Raw genomic sequence first — 17,579 nt, 5'->3', positions numbered from 1 at the left:
TATTGGAGAGCCTTTCGTCCATTCGCAAAGCTTGTCCCGCCCACGGCAAGCCCCTTCGTTATGTAGAGTTCCGCCTCCCCCCTTTCCTCGCTAAGTCATGCCTTTTGAATGGGGCGTAAATATAGACCCGTTCCTTACTTTTCAATCGGTGGTTATTTTTTTGTTCGCTAGGCCCGTTGCCACGAATCCGTTTCTTGAGCAGAGCGCCGCCCGCATTCTGTATTGCATGTACATTTTACTGTATAACAATTGTTTCGCCTTCTGATTATGCTGAAGACATTTTTATGTTATCTAGCGCTCCGTTGCTAAATCACACTTACATATTCTGCACCGATTGCAATGACCATTTGTCAATATGCTACACACAATTATTTTCGCTCTGTCGGATACATATAACACCACTTTAGCGTTATAACAATATATATATATATTGCTCAAAAAAATAAAGGGAACACTCAACACATCCTAGATCTGAATGAATGAAATAGTCTCATTGAATATTTCATTTGCACAGCAGCATGTGAAATTGATTGTCAATCAGTGTTGCTTCCTAAGTGGACAGTTTGTTTTCACAGAAGTTTGATATACATTCTATTTTTTATATACACAGTGGTACATCTACTTAAGAACGCCTCTACTTAAGAACTTTTCTAGATAAGAACCATTTTCTACTTAAGAACCCCAGCCCAGAAAAATTTCCCAGGAAATTTGAGAGTGGCATGAAGGCCCAGCCAGTTTCCTGCCATTCCCCCTTTAATCCCGTCCATTTTGGGCTTTTCTGGCAGTCCCGAACGAAGGGAGGGAGGTGCGTGCTCCTCCTCACCACCTCAGAGTACCTCCTTTTTTTTAAGCCTTAAAGTTTTGGATTTTTTTGATTCACCTCACCTTCCTTCGGCAGCAACTGTTATGCTCCTCTTCTTCCTCCTCCTCCTCCCAACCAAATTCCGAGCTTTTATTTCTTTCCTAATGGGTTTGCATGCATTGCTTGCTTTTACATTGATTCCCATGGGGAAAAAACCAAACTCGGAACAATCTACATAAATATATGGTCATTGCAAAAGGTGCAGAATACATTGATGTGATTTAGCAACAGATTGCTCGATGACATAAAAATGTCTTCAGCATAATCAGAATAAATGTGTTTTATAGTGTTTTAACACTGCATACAATCTCACTGTAAATCCTTTCAAAAAAAATTATATATCCTACTGTGGAGATAGCAAAATCGCGCACGGAGCCGCAAGTGCGCCTGTGTTTTTGCAAGGTTTTTTTTGCTTCCGTGCTGTCGAAATGGGCACACCTGCGGCTTTGTGTGCGATTTTGCTATCTCCAGAGATGCGGAAGCAAAATCGCACTGGTCCTGCAAGAACATACGAGCCATGGCGGTGAGCACAATTTAGCATTCCGGATCGTAGCCCACCACTGCTACTAGGTGACTTTGGGCCTGTCGCTGTCTCTCAACCCAACCCAGAGTTGTTATTGTTGGGATAAATAGGTGGAAGAAGGAGTATTATGTATGCTTACTACCAGTGTTCCCTCTAATTTTTTGGGGGCGTGGGCGGAAAAGTATAGTGTCTGAGCGGCAGTCCCTTCGGGACTGGGCGGCACAGAAATAATAAACAAACAAACAAACAAACAACCCACCCTGTTTTGCCTCAGAGAATTTCAAAATAAAATACTGTACTGTGTGTCTATAACAGTGAGCTCACAATAGGGCAACTCTATCAATATCAAAATGCCACTTAAATAGTTGAGCTAGTTTCAAACTAGATTTTGATTTTCTTTCTCTCTTCCTTACTCCCATTCTTTTTCTTTCTCTTTTCCTTCCTCTCTTTTTTCTATCTGTTTCTCTCTCTTCCTCTCTCTCTCCTTCCCTCTCGGCTTCTGGGCAGGTTTGGAAAACTCTGAGTTGATGATGATTTTTAAGTGAGCGATTGCTCACTGCTCAGCTTAGAGGGAACTATGCTTACTACCCTGAATTACATATAAAGCATAAAGGCAGGATAAAAATCTAGTAAATAAATCCTGTTAGAACTCATCTGTTTTCATTATGTGCTTTCCTGGTCGTTTTGTTTCAGTTATTCTGATGTTGGGAAATGGACAGACTTGGTATTTCTGGCTGTTCTGAGATAATGTTGGAGAACAATTGCAACTCCTACATCCCCAACTGCATTTCAACTAGTTTCAGCACGGCCTGCACACTTGGCAATCCCTGGCCTCCTTGCCCCACCGCCAACGCAACACTGTACTTTCCCTCTTCAAAGTGACAGTTCCTATTTAAAGGGGGGGAAGGGAAATGTTTTACTTAAGTATTAAAAACTTGAAAATTTAACCCCTTCCCCACTTCCTTAACAGCCTTAGTGTGCTTTTCAGAAATCATCAGCAATTGCAATATTTCCCAACCTTGGCAACTTGAAGATATCTGGACTTCAACTCCCAGAATTTCCCAGCCAGCGAATGGGAGTTGAAGTCCAGATATCTTCAAGTTCCCAAGGTTGGGAAACACTGAGCTATTGGACATTTTTATATGTTTTATTTCATTTCTTTTCATTCAGAACTTCTTAGCACAAGGATTTCATAATACTGTATATTGAATATAATGAAACCTTCTGGCAAAACAATTGTATTTCTCTTTTTTTAAAATAAAACTTTATTAATTTTCATAAAAATTGACAAACATACGAACAAACATTTAACATGAAGTAGGGGTTACAATTTCCCCTCTTGTCAATTTTTTTTACAGAAAAAGAATACTGTACATTCTTAATGCCTTAAATCAACATATTAATTTAAATGAAAAGAAGAAATTTTATTCAACCTTATAATTAAAAAAAATTATACAAAAATAAAGAAATGAACAAAAAAAGGATAAATCATTTTGGTATATTTATAATTCTCACATAGGTTTACCATTTAATTTTTCTTCTTATTTATCCATATATACACCTTATTCCAAATACTGTACTATATTATAAAATTCTGATTCCTCTTGATTATTTAACCATCTTGTCATCATATCCATCTCAGTGCAATCTAATATTTTCTTAATTGCCTCTTCATCTTTGGGAATATTTTCCCCTTTCCAATTTTGCTCATACACTATCCTGGCTGCAGTCAAAATATGAATAACTAGATAAAGAATATCTTTCTTATATTTCTGTTTTGTTATACCCAGTATAAACAATTGTATTTCTCAAATGCTTGCATCAATGGGGGGGGTTGATGCTGGGGTGGCGTAGTGGTTAGAGTGGTTAGAGTGCAGCATTGCAGGCTACTTCAACTAACTCCTAGCTGTAGTTCAGCAGTTCAAATCTTCACCACCGGTTCAAGGTTTACTCTGCCTTCCAGCCTTTATAGGTGGGTAAAATGAGGACCCAGATTGTTGGGAGCAATATGCTGATTTCTCTAAACCGCTTAGAGGGAGCTTTAAAAGCACTATATATAAGTCAAAATGGTATAATGCTATGCTGTTTTTCTTGCTCCCAATTCAGACCAGGTGTTAGAACTGGTAACAGTGGTGGTGGTTGGCTCTGCCCACCTGCCTGGAATGTGCACCATGCATGCATGTGTGAACCAGTAGCAAACTAATTCAGAACCCACTACTGGCTTGTGTGTCACCAAAACTGTTAATATCAATGCAATTCACAATCATGTTTATTCCAATTCATGCTGGCCATGTTATATCTGAAATCTTTCTAGAAGAATCATAGAGATATCAGATATGGGTCAATTATTCAATGAATTTTTTTTTCAACTATTGTAGTACTCAAGTTTACATTTTTAGATTCTTCCATTTATCTATTAATTAGGTTGTCTTGATTCAGGCAATACATAGGGAATCATTTCATTTGCTTGATTTTATTTGTTTATTTACTTATTCATTCATTCATTCAATTTTTATGCCGCCCTTCTCCTTAGACTCAGGGAGGCTTACAACATGTTAGCAATAGCACTTATTAACAGAGCCAGCATATTGCCCCCACAATCCGGGTCCTCATTTTACCCACCTCGGAAGGATGGAAGGCTGAGTCAACCTTGAGCTAGTGATGAGATTTGAACTTCTGTCCTACAGATCTACAGTCAGCTTCAGTGACCTGCAGTACAGCACTCTACCTGCTGCGCCACCCCGGCTCTTTTGCATTAGCATCAGCGATGGGTTGCTCCCAGTTCGGACCGGTTCTTAGAACTGATAGCGCCAGTGGTAGGAGGCTCTGCCCTTCCATTCAGCGTGCGAACCAGTGGCAAAATATTTTACAACCCACCACTGATTAGCATATTATAGTTTGTAAATTGTAATTTAATATTCAGTGCATTGTATAAACCCCAGGTAAAATGATTTATGTATTAAAAACATAGTTTAACAAATGATTACTGTCCAATTAAATTTCACTTAGCTATCATAGAATAAGAATCTGAGTGATCTCATACAATATAAAAAAATGAAATTTTCACAATGGAGAAAAAGTAACTGGAAGCAATGCAGTTCACACAACGGAGGTGTTAACATGAGAAAACCTAGGGACCCAAATTACTGTGTATGCTCTGCATTCTGAACCAGTTGAAATTTCCTGGTGGACTTTAGGGCAGATTCATTTAAAGTACATTGTAGTAATCCAAACAGCCAATGATCAAGGTTTGAGTGACCTTAAGCAAGGTCAGGAAAGGGAACAATTGGCAACTAGACAAATATGTGCAAAGATCCCTTAGCCACAACTGCCGGCTGCTACTTGAGCAGAAGTTGTGAATTCAGGATGAACATCTTTTTGTTTTGCCTATTATAGTTTGAATGCTTCTAGCAATAACAGGATCATATTCAATGCACAACTTATATCCTCTAGGTCAGTGTTTCCCAACCTTGGCAACTTGAATATATCTGGACTTCAACTCCCAGAATTCCCCAGCCAACATTTGCTCTAGGTTCCTGAAATTGGTGATCTTTTTTTTTTTTTAACTGGCTTTGTCCAAATCCTGAAGGGATTTTGAAACTGCCCAGAAGCCTTAAGACTCAGGGCATTCATTATACAAGCTTAATAAATTGTAGCTATTAATATTAATGGAATTGCTTCAAACGTTTGTGTAATTGAAATGAAATACTCATTTCCTTGTTGTGGATTACTATCACTTTTTCGGGGGGCGGGGCTAAGATTTTAACAGACAGTTTAAAGAAAACTTCAATGCAAAAATATCATTCAACAAAATAGAATAGAATAGAATAGAATTTTTTATTGGCCAAGTGTGATTGCACGAACAAAGAATTTGTCTTTGGTGCATAGGCTCTCAATGCAGCCGGAATTATCCAACAGCCATAAAGAAACATTCACTGCATTCCTTGCTGAACAAAAGATAAACAAAAGCCAGGCACTTGAAAACAGTTTTATTGTTTCCTAAAAACCCCTTTTTCATCATCTCATTCAAGGACACTGTCTATTTGCTTCAGCATCCTTTCCCAAAGGATGGGAAAGGATTCTCTTCTGTTGGGAGCCGCAACCGGCATCTCTCCCCGCAGAGGACGGGAGCTCCGGAGAGCCCCAGCGTGGCAGTCTCACGCTTCTGTGGAGAGGAAAAGCCTCGTCTTTTTTTGCCCCTCAGAAATATGGCCGTTCCGTGAAAATCCCCTTGCCCTTCACAAAGAAGGCCACGGAGGGAAGAGAGAATTAGCCGGAAGGCTGGGCAATAGAAGGGCGCGTTACTACCGGTTGCCTAGGAAACCACCAACAGCGTGAGCGGATAATTCCTAGTGGGCGAGTGCCCTGAGAGGGAGAGATTGGTGGGGGGGGGGAAGCCTGGCAGAGCGGAGGGAGGGAGGGAGCCCATGGGGGAGACCAAAGGGGCGTGCGGCTGGGGGCAGCTGCTACAAAGCTTACATCCAGGTGAGGGGCGCGGTCATTGTTGGTGCAATGAATAGATAAAAGCATAGGGATGACGTGGCCGGGAATGCTGCGTGGAATCCGGGCGTGTAGGAAAGCTTGGAGGGCAGCAAACTGCAAAGCGAAGGAAGGTTGAGTGGAAAGCAGCAGCAGCAGCAGCAGCAGCAGCAGCAGCGACGGCGGCGGCAACAGCAGCGACCGGGAAAGCGGGGCGCAGAGCCCTTGTAAGTCTCCTAGATGGGCGTGGCTCCGGGCTGCAGGGCATGACTTAAGGATGCTGGGCTCGGGCGCGGAGCTGTCAAAAGAGACTTTGCAGTGAGCAGTTTTGATTCCACTACTGAGGGATGCTGCCTGGGGGTAAGTGATGATGACTTAGGACTGTCAGCGTTGCCTGAAAGGTTGGGGCTTAGGAAAACCTAAAAACAGAGGAGGATAGTAGGTCCTCGTTGGATTGCTAGCTTTTGGTTCATGGAATCAAATTCTGCTGATGTGTGTGTATGGAGATGTCCTCAGAAATTGGGAAAGTGCTACTACCCGTATGGTTTGCTGCTGAGCAACTGCAGTTGCTCTGCTCCATTATTTCCAGGGAAGCAGCAGTCATTGTACTGAAAGATCCCTGAAAGGACAAGCAGGTCCCTGATTTTTTTTGTGTAGCCTTTTAATCAATTTTAATCATTCATTACTAATTTTTCTCTTCAGAGGAAAGCAAATGTTTTTTCACAGCAGCTCATTTTATGATTCCGATTGGCATTTGAGAAAAGACTGGCACAATGTATTTTGTTCCTTTGTACTAGCCTTATCCAGTCTAGCATATTCCAGATATATTGAATGTTGAGTCTTTACTTTCTTCAGCCAGCATAGACACACACCGACTGGATGAATATGGAGGTTGTCATCCAACACATCTGGAAAAAAATCAAGTTAGGGAACATTCCTTTATACTTTCTCCTATGAGATGTATTGGTTTGTGTACAATATTATGTGGCTTGAATCTGAGATTAGTTTTGAAATCTTGGTTCACTTCACAGCTATTATGCTGCTAGTTTTCCCATTTGATATAATATAGTAAGTGAGCATTCCAATTTTTTTATCATCTTGGCTTTATTAGCTATGGACAAAAAAAGGCTATTCTTTTTTTCCTTCTAAATTAATCCGTGCAAATCAAAAAGAAATTGAAAATGAATTGGAGCTGTTATCAAGAAAATAAAACACAACATTTTTTCCTGGTTGCTCCATTGTACATGTGATTATTGCTCTGGAACCCCTTGATTTTTACACTTGGAATTACTGTCTTTGTGTACTATGTACCAGAATGAGAAATGATGTCCGTGCTTAAGAGCTTATCCAATGGTGTATGAGAATGACTCTAACAGAGGATTCAGAATAAGTGTGTAACACTAGTATGTTGAATAGATAATCTACTACTGTAATAGGAGACGTATGAGGAATATGGCCACTGCTGAGACTGAGAAGTGAGCATTTTTCCTATATACTATTACTGCTTACCAACCATTTGTGACTCATTCTTCCTCAAAGGATTATAGCCAGAACATATAGAGCAATGCAGACAGAATATTAATGTGTTTCCCTGTACTAGATAAATGAATATCTGAAAAATATAATTATCTTTGTAGTTGATGCATCTCCAAATGTTGCCCCTGAACAATTAACAATAAAGACAAACTGGGCATACAGGATGAAAGAAAACATAAGTAGTAATAGTTTTTTAAAATATGTAAATCTGACTATTGTCCCTTCAAAAAACATTAGTGTTTTTTGGAATGTTTAATGTTTCAGTATTCTTTGGTTTTTCTTTTCTCTCCACAAGCAACCACATAGCCATTCATTTCTTAAAGAGGAATTGGTGGTTCTCATCATGCCAACCATAAGTAATTCCTATAGCAGCAACAATTATTAGTAAGGAATCAGTTTCCTTAGGTAGTATTGCCCACTTTTTCTTTCTTTAGTGACTTTCAGCATTTAATATATAGGAATATAACAGATGCAAGAATACCCAACTTGGGCTATTGAAGCTGTGATGGACAAAGCAATTGAGAACTACAGAAGCCTTGTGAAGTCAGAGAAGCTGATAGAATTTCAAAGACATGAGACTGTTAGAATCTATTCCACAATTGATACAATTCAATAAACCATGTAAATGATCCAACTGTTTGAAAAAAATGACAGTAACTCTACTACACTTCACCGCTATTAGTATTCAATTCAAATTACTTCCATCTGATAACCTGCTGTGGAAGGGTGGTCTGCATATTTGAATTGATCCAGCTGGAGTCTTCTTTTGATAGAGGCCATCCAGGTTGCATCCACAGTTATTCCAGATCAATTGCAGTCATGCATGCTTCATAAGTGGTCTATTTAAATCTAATTTGGAGGAATAAAACTAATAAATTGTAGCAACCTAAGATGTAAGCCTTAAATTTGGATATGCTTTTCAGTGAAAGTACGAAGTTGATCCAAATAAAACTGGCATTGGGAAATACCTGTAGAATGAAAGTCAGTCTGTGGTGTAAGAACTCTACTACTATATCAATATCATTTGAGGGATGATCCCATTAGAGTAACATATCACAATCTATGTTTCAGAGGTTGATTCTTATATGTTTAAGATATAGGGGAATGATTGAACTGGAAGTGATCCAGTTCAATATTGCACTGACGTTCATGTGAATAAAATTGCAGAATATTACCAGAAACAGTAGTATCCATTTATTATGACTCAACTCTGAAATTCAATGGGCGGCATTGTCCATTCATATTCTTTTAATTTAAGGTATCATTGTATACTAGCCATATCATGGTGTAGCACATAGGTGATGCTGCAGCAGAGTCTGTAGGATTGTCTTGGACACTAAGCACCCTTTTCATGACCTGTTTTACTTGTTACCTTCTGGGAGGAGGCTTCATAGTGCACAAAGCAAAACATCTGCATTCAATAACTGTTTTGTTCCATATAGCATTAACTTTTTGAACTCTCAGGTTTTCCTCTACTTATTCAAAATGGACAATGTTCAATATATATGGTGTAATAAATATGTATGTGCAGATATATATTTATGTATGTATATAACATGTGTATATTTTTGTTATGTGTTTGGGTAGATATAAACTTCCTCTTGAGAGCGGATAACAGAATTTCATTTTTAATATGGGCCGGTGTGCTCGCAGTAAAAAAATTACAATAAAGTTATCTTATTGGATTTATATACCGCCCCGAGTTTGCGGAGAAGGGCGGCATATAAATCCAATAAATCTAATCTAATTTAATCTTATGTGTGCAGAAGAATGGAGGTAAAGAAAGACGGGATTAAAATTTACTTTTTTCATTCTGAGAGGAACTGCCTGATTTGATGCCACTATCTGCAGCATGCTACTATTCGTATTTTAGAAGTAATTCTCACATCATAAACCACTACATTGTTTTAGAACAGGGCTGTCAAACTCCCGGCCCATGGGCCAGATGCTTCACACATTGGCCATGCCCATGCTCAGTTTATGAAGGGGCGGGGGAAAGTCCAAATATGTCATGTGATGATGCCGTGAGGACATCCCTGTTTTAAAAGGTCTTAAGTGACATCAATATGGAAGTACAAAGATTGTTTGGCATTTTGTTAATGTTTCAAGGATAATATTTATATGCCATTTTAAGGAATATACATTAGAATAAGTTGACCCATAGGGTGATATCTGGCTAGCTAAAATCTGGACAGCAGCACTCTCTGTAGATATAGTCCTCGGAGAGGGACAGCATACAAATCTAAATTATTATTATTATTATTATTATTATTATTATTATTATTTCAGCCCTAGATACATTATTGTATTATTTCACTAACCCATTCTTATTTTGTCAGAAGAACATTTGAAAGTAATGAGCTACTCATCAAAACAAAGTGCGCGTTAGATATATTCATATAACAGATGCTGTCAATTTGGTCATTAAAATCCTTAGTCTTCAATACCATAACAATATTATTAATATTAATGCACAGTTATTTTATAGTAATAGTAATATTATTATTATTATTATTATCATCATCATCATATAATAATAATAATAATAATAATAATAATAATAATAATAATAATAATATTTGTATGCCGCCATTCTCCGAAAACTAATGAGATTTAATTTAAATTTAATAAGAAAATACTTAGCCCTATTTAGGTTTGGGATTAAATTACTTCCTATATTATCCTTAGGTTAATTAGCATTCCAAGCTATGAATGTACTAACTATGTAATTGAAATACTAAAATACACTGCTCAAAAATAATAATAAAAGGGAACACTTAAACAACACAATATAACTCCAAGTAAATCAAACTTCTGTGAAATCAAACTGTCCACTTAGGAAGCAACACTGATTGACAATCAATTTCACATGCTGTTATGCACATTCAACTTTGGACAGAACAAAGTATTCAATGAGAATATTTCATTCATTCAGATCTAGGATGTGCTCTTTTAGTGTTCCCTTTATTTTTTTTGAGCAGTAGTATATTGTGATGTTTGCTAATCTCATGCATGATGTGAATACTATGATTTGTGATGTCTGTTCAGGACCAGAAATGGTGTTTGGCTTACTATGAAGCTCAGACATGGCTTGCAGATCGTATTTTGTATGAGTGGAACCAAACCTAATAGAATTATGGCTGTTCTGATTTTAGTGATAGAGTTAGATTACTTTGAACATTAGACTCACAGGATGGTAAATACTTGATTATTTCAAAATGGGGCAAGCTAAGTCTGCTGTAATATGAAACAGTGTGCCCCACCCTTTCTCTTGACAGTAGCCATTGTCTACCTTTCCCATTCATAGTGCCACAGTTTTGTAAAAATAAGCTCCATTCCTTCCTAGCACTGATGAACTTACCTAGTTTGCTTATAAAACATGTACAAGTACAGTGATACCTTGTCTTACAAACTTAATTGGTTCCAGGACGAGGTCCGTAAGGTGAAAAGTTCGTAAGACGAAACAATGTTTCCCATAGGAATCAATGGAAAAGCGATTAATGCATGCAAGCCCAAAACTCACCCCTTTTGCCAGCTGAAGCGCCCGTTTTTGCGCTAGTGGGATTCCCCTGAGGCTCCCCTCCATGGGAAGCCCCACCTCCAGACTTCCGCGTTTTTGCGACGCTGCAGGGGAATCCCAGCAGGGGAATCTCAGCATCACAAAAGCAGGTGCTTCACTGGCAACAGAAGTCCAGAGGTGGGGTTTCCCAGCAAGGGAAGCCTCAGCGAAATCGCAGTATCACAAATGCTGCGATTTCGCTGAGGCTTCTCTCACTGGGAAACCCCACCTCCGGACTTCCGTTGCCAGCGAAGCGCCCGTTTTTGCGATGTTGGGATTCCCCTGCAGCATTGCAAAAATGCGGAAGTCCGGAGGTGGGGTTTCCCATGGAGGGGAGCCTCAGGGAAATCCCACCAGCGCAAAAACGGGCGCTTCGGCTGGCAACGGAAATCTGGAAGCGGGGCATCCCAGCGGCAGCGGCGGGTTCGTAAGGTGCAAATAGTTCGGAATAAGAGGCAAAAAAAATCTTAAACTCTGGGTTCGTATCTTGAAAAGTTCGTATGACGAGGGGTTCGTAAGACGAGGTATCACTGTAAAGTATGAAGCTCAGACAGCACCAAGGATTCCAGAGTTTTGTAAATGTTTCTTCTCCCCTTTCATTCTTGTCTTAAGCTGTTTTCATTTTTCTGAACCTTCTGTTGCAGCTATTGCTATCCTGTCTTCCTGAAAGTTAGTATCATGACCTTGACTAAGGGCTCATTCACTTACTCCAGTGGAGAGGAATACTGTGGCGAATGGAAGGAAGGTAAGTGCATTTTTCATGGGAGCAGTGGCAGCAGTTTTACTTGTAGGTCCCTACTTGGGAAAGATACGTACTATTTTTATTACTATGGAGAATTAAGCCAGAGATATTTTTTTTCCTATTGTCATTATGAAATAGAATAAATAGTTTTGAAATTGGTTAGATCAGGAACTCTATTAAGATGAAGTTATGAAAATGACTATAGAACAAGTAAAGTGTCATAGTGTAAACGAAGGGGAACACTCTCAATATTTGTCCCAACAGAGCGAAATGAAAAAGCTTGTTTATTTTAAATATACAGTGTTCCCTCGCTTCTGAGACCGCTTGCGAAAGTTGAATTTCCGCGAAGTAGAGATGCGGAAGTAAATACACTATTTTTGCCTATGAACAGTATCACAAACCTTCCCTTAACACTTTAAACCCCTAAATTGCAATTTTCCATTCCCTTAGCAACCATTCAGATTATTACTCACCATGTTTATTTATTAAAGTTTATTTTTAAAAATATTTATTAAAGGCGGACGAAAGTTTGGTGATGACATATGATGTCATCGGGTGGGAAAAATCGTGGTATGGGGAAAAAAACGCGAAGAATTTTTTAATTAATATTTTTGAAAAACCGTGGTATAGACTTTTCGCAAAGTTCGAACCCGCGAAAATCGAGGGAACACTGTATATTTAAATGCACAAGTATAAAGGAAAGATACTTCAAACCTGTACACATCTGTAAATTGGACTGAAAACAAAGCAATTGGAACCTACAATTGCAATGCTATTAGTCATTAACAATAAGTAGTATTTAAACTACTTCTTTTGTCAGAAACAAGCAATAAGTGCCTTGTGTTCATACTGTATTCCTAAAACTGGAGAATCATGCTGGGCTTAAAAACAATTGCTATCATAGTTATAGCTGACGAAAGGAATCCGCAGTGGTGCAGCCTGGATTGGGCCTCTATCCGCGTGGGGGGCTGCCACTTGGCCAGCCGGCAATGGCTTCTACGCCTCTCCTCCTCCCCTACTGCTCGCTTTGGTCTTACCTTACATGCCTCCATTGGCATATTTAGCATGCCCAATGGAGGCATTACGTGGCTGTGAAGGACCCGCACTGCCTGCCTTCTCTGGTTTGTTCATTCAGTTTCTTTGTAATTTAAAGTTTGTCGTTTCAATTTGATACTATGATTTGTGACGTAGATTGCTGGTTTTACAAGTTGTTTTTGTTGGATATTTTTCTTGATGAATAATTTTTAAGTAATTTCTTTTTTTTAACCAATGGTACCATTTGTCCCATGCTTTATAGAAATCTGTCTCATCCTTGTTTTGCAATTCCATTGTTAGCTTGGACATTTCTGCACATTCCATTATTTTAGTCAAAAGGGATAGAACGGTTGGGGTTTTTTCCTGTTTCCAGAATTGTGCATATAAAATCCTTGCGGCTGTAATGATGTGAATTATAATATATCTGTTTTCTTTATTAAAGTTTTGTCTTATGATTCCTAATAAAAATAGTTCGTGTTTTGCATGGATGATCTGGGAAGTGATTTGTTCTAGCATAATTTTGATTTTATACCAATATTTTTGGGTGGTTTCACATGTCCACCAGATGTGGTAGTATGTACCCGGTTTTTCCCTGCACTTCCAACACAGTGGTGATAAGTTTGGATACATTTTTGCAAGTCTAGCAGGTGGCAAGTGCCATCTGTAGAACATTTTGTAATGATTTTCCTTATATGAAGTTGCCATCGTCAGTTTGTAGTTAACAGTCCAAATTTTTTCCCATTCGTTTAAATTAATTGTGTATCCAAAGTTTTGTCACCATGCTATCATCGTTCCTTTAACTATTTCTTCTACTGTATCGTGTTGAAGAAGGATATTATATATGTTTGATATTTGTTTTTTTTGTGGACCAAAAATTATCTTATCAAGGAGATTGTTTTTTTGAAAGCCTAATTTGTTCTTATCTTCATTATATTTTGATTTAATTTGTAGGTAGTGTAACCAATCCACTTTAATACCTTTTTCCACCACAGCGTCTCCCCCAAGGGCTGCCCACCCACCCATTGGCCGGGCTGGGCCAGAAACAGCGTGTCTCCTGTCATAGGCTGGATGCCTACCTCGGAAAGCAAGCGTGTGTGTGGGACCCCTGGGAGGGCCGCATATAAGGCAGGCAAGCATGGCCGAGCTGCGAGGAAGGGAATAGTGGATTCGCAGCTGGCTGAAGCGTAGATATCAGAGAGTTGCTGTTAATGGCGAGTATTCTGAGCAGAGACAGGTTACAAGCGGTGTGCCACAAGGGTCTGTTCTGGGTCCTATTCTTTTTAATATGTTTGTGAGTGACATAGGGGAAGGTTTGGTAGGGAAGGTTTGCTTATTTGCTGTGCAATAGGGTTGATATTCCTGGAGGTGTCTGTAATATGGTAAATGATTTAGCATTACTAGATAAATGGTCAAAGCAATGGAAACTGCAGTTTAATGTTTCCAAATGTAAAATAATGCACTTGGGGAAAAGGAATCCTCAATTCTTCATGATGTCAAAGCTCTGCCCATGGAATTCCCTATTGGGATTCCCCACCTCCTTTCCAGCCACCGCCGATCGCAAAAACGGCGCTCTGCCGAGCGGCGCCACCCAGCTGTAACCTTCTGAAACAGCCGGGCGCTTCTTGGCAGCCTCCGGAACCCAAACCCGAACCTCAGAAGTGACAGCCAGGTGGCGGCGCTTCTCGGCGACCTCCCGAACCCGAACCTGAAAAGTTCGGGTTCGGGAGAATGCCGAGAAGCCCCCCGGCTGTTTTAAAAGGTGACAGCTGGGCGGCGGCGCCCAGTGGAGCGCCATTTTGCGATCTGCGGTGGGTTTGTAAGCCGAAAAAAGTTCGTAAGAAGAGGCAAAAAATTTCCGAACCCCGGGTTCGTATCACGAGGGGTTCGTATCACGAGGTACCACTTCTAAAAGGAACAAACAAGAGGTTCCTCCCATTCTTGATTGCCTACCAAATTATCTGACATGGACTCTGTTTTTGTTTCCTTTTCATTTTGAAATTAATATAAAGGAAGACATCATTACAGTGATTGGTAAGATATGGCCTATAAACAATAGTGGGCATCTTTTTGGCCACTGATAGAAAAGTAATGCTGCTCATTTTCTTCCATTAGGACGTCGACATGGTATTGGACAATTGACTTTTGCTGATGGCAGCATTTACATAGGCCATTTTGAAAATGGTCTCTTCAATGGATATGGAGTGCTCAATTTTGCAGATGGTTCCAGGCGAGTACCCGGATATTGTGAGTTCAGCAGCACCGTTCTAGCTAGTTCAAAGAGAGGATCTACATTATTATTATTATTATTATTATTATTATTATTATTATTATTATTATTATTTATTGGATTTGTATGCCGCCCCCTCCGCAGACTCGGGGCGGCTAACAACAGAATAAAAACAGCATGTAAATCCAATACAAAACAGCTAAAAACCCTTAATTCTAAAACCAAACATACATACAAACAATCATACCATGCATAAATTGTAAAGGCTTAGGGGGAAAGAATATCTCAATTCCCCCATGCCTGACGGCAGAGGTGGGTTTTTAGGAGCATGTATGATCAGAGTCATTTTCAGAAAATAAGAATTATTATTATTTTTATTATTTTTTTTATTATAATTATATTATTGTTATTGTTATTATTATTATTATTATTATTATTATTATTTAGATATGTAGTATCTATTGCTCATAGTATGATAAAGAATTTTGTAGAATGACTGTTGCTTCTTTTCTCATGCATGAATTTTCTTTTAGTACAAGTGTGCAACAAAAAAATCCCGTATTTTTTGTCATATACTTTTTCAGTGTAGATCATTGGTAGGCTGTAGAATGGCCATTGAACATTTTAAGATATTCCATTAATACTTCTATGGCCCTTCTCCTTTGTTCGAGTACTGATGCTTTAAGAATTTTATCATAGCGATTACAAATGAGATAGCAGTGTCCAATCAGACACATACCTGTTATTGTTGCAGATATGAAGGGGAATTTGTGCAGGGAAAATTCAACGGTGTTGGAGTCTTCACACGCTATGACAACATGATCTTCGAGGGAGAATTCAAGGGTGGACGGGTTGATGGCTTTGGTGAGTGATAACGATATGTCCTGTGGGTGTAACTCGGCAGAAAAGCTAATAATCTTGGATTAAATCTATTTTGGGAACTCGGCCCCAGCATGGAACAGGGCATAAGTGAGAGTTCGTTTTAAAATACCATCCTCTGAGATAGATGCAGACAGTCATATTTCATGCACAAATCAACTTTCCTACTGAACAGTTATGTTCTATTTTCTCCCACAGGACTTTTGACTTTTCCTGATGGCTCTCATGGGATACCCCGTAATGAAGGTTTTTTTGAAAACAACAAACTCTTGCGACGGGAAAAGTGCCTGACAGTGGTCCAACGTGCACAGAGTGCCTCCAAGGTGGCACACAGCTTGACAGCATAAGGCAGAGGTCTCCAAACTTGACAACTTTAAGACTTGTGGACTTCAACTCCCAGAATTCTCCAGCCAGCATAGCTGGCTGGAGAATTCTGGGAGTTGAAGTCCACAAGTCTTAAAGTTGCCTAGTTTGGGGACCCCTGGCATAAGGGGTATAAATTCTACCCTAACACAGGGCTTTCTTATGACTGGCAGCCTAACCCAGAGGTTGATTAGAGTGTGGAGTACAAGATTCACAGAGGCAAATACCATCTCTAGGATGCAAACTATTATAACTGAACCCTGCTTGCCTTTATAATTTCCTTAAGCAGCTTGGCCCTATAATGTGAACTGGTGCCAAAACCCAGCTATGAAGCCTATGTCTCCTGTCAGTATCACATCCAAGATCAAAGCAATTCCTTTATCAGAAGCATTTTCCATTAGACAAATTGCTAATCCTACAACCCTGCAACTGAGTTGGGCACAATGGGTATCCCAAATGCTGGGGCTCATTAATATACAATCCATCTTTCTTGCCACAAACCTAACACAGCTGGAATGTTGTCGTTACACGATCAGCTAAGTTGGTTTCCAGTGGTCAAAGGATTAAAGAACTTGTATAAATTTTTATCTTATATGTCCCTAAACCTAGTTGATTCCTCACTGCTCAGTCTTCCTTTCTTTATAAAAACTAAATGAGTAAATATAAATGAGTAAATACAAAAGGCAAAGAATTAACATATTGAGTGGCATTAAGAATTCTAGACTTTCTGAATGTGACTTTTCACGATTTTTGCAGATCGGCATAATAAGAATGTTTGAGTTCTGCTACACTTTGTTTTAGGCTCCAGAATAGATCCAGGATCTCTTTCTGCTCTTTATTCCAGCCTTGTGTTTTACACAATTTGCTAAGGCCGTTTTCACTGTGAGCTTCTTGTGTGAGACAGCATTTCACAATTATCCCTTCCTTACATGAGATGATGGTCAATTAAGTAAGGGCCATAGGAGGAAGAGAGTCACTAAGCTCCAGAGATGTTACATGGTTTTCATCTACCATAGTGCCATATACATATAGCTGTGTCGTTTTACAAATGTTATAAAGGGACTATCATTATTTATTTATTTTAAAGCCTTGCCTCTGCTAGTCATAGGACAAGGCAAAGTGTTGCAAATTCCTTCCTACTTCAAAACTGGAAGTTCTTTGCACACAAATACTCCTAGTCTCCACCCACACTTCCCTCTTTTGGCTTCTGAAATTTTATCACACATTCCATTAATGTTTCAAGCCTGACTTTGCTGCCTTAATGGCTAGACATTTGCTTTAAAATAAAAATGAATCTCAGGATGCTGATCACTAGTCCAATGTATTATAATATCATAGAATGATGGCATGCATAGCCCTATATGTATCCAAAAT

At 39.2% G+C, this 17,579-nt stretch overlaps 1 protein-coding gene across 1 annotated transcript; it reads left to right on the top strand.

Annotated features, from left to right (window-relative positions):
• The first annotated feature begins 6,039 nt into the window (after positions 1–6,039).
• On the top strand, positions 6,040–16,407 carry MORN4 (MORN repeat containing 4). Its single transcript, XM_070752928.1, has 6 exons — positions 6,040–6,224; positions 11,604–11,704; positions 14,849–14,963; positions 15,718–15,827; positions 16,041–16,190; positions 16,334–16,407. Exons 2-5 carry the CDS (start codon positions 11,638–11,640, stop codon positions 16,187–16,189), a joined length of 441 nt encoding a protein of 146 aa, XP_070609029.1. The 5' UTR covers positions 6,040–6,224; positions 11,604–11,637; the 3' UTR covers position 16,190; positions 16,334–16,407.
• The last annotated feature ends 1,172 nt before the right edge of the window (positions 16,408–17,579 follow it).

Source organism: Erythrolamprus reginae, chromosome 5 (genome assembly GCF_031021105.1).
Source record: "Erythrolamprus reginae isolate rEryReg1 chromosome 5, rEryReg1.hap1, whole genome shotgun sequence".
Taxonomy (NCBI): Eukaryota; Metazoa; Chordata; class Lepidosauria; order Squamata; family Dipsadidae; genus Erythrolamprus; species Erythrolamprus reginae.
The sequence above is the reverse complement of the archived record's forward strand: the minus strand, read 5'-3'. Positions and strand labels throughout refer to the sequence as shown.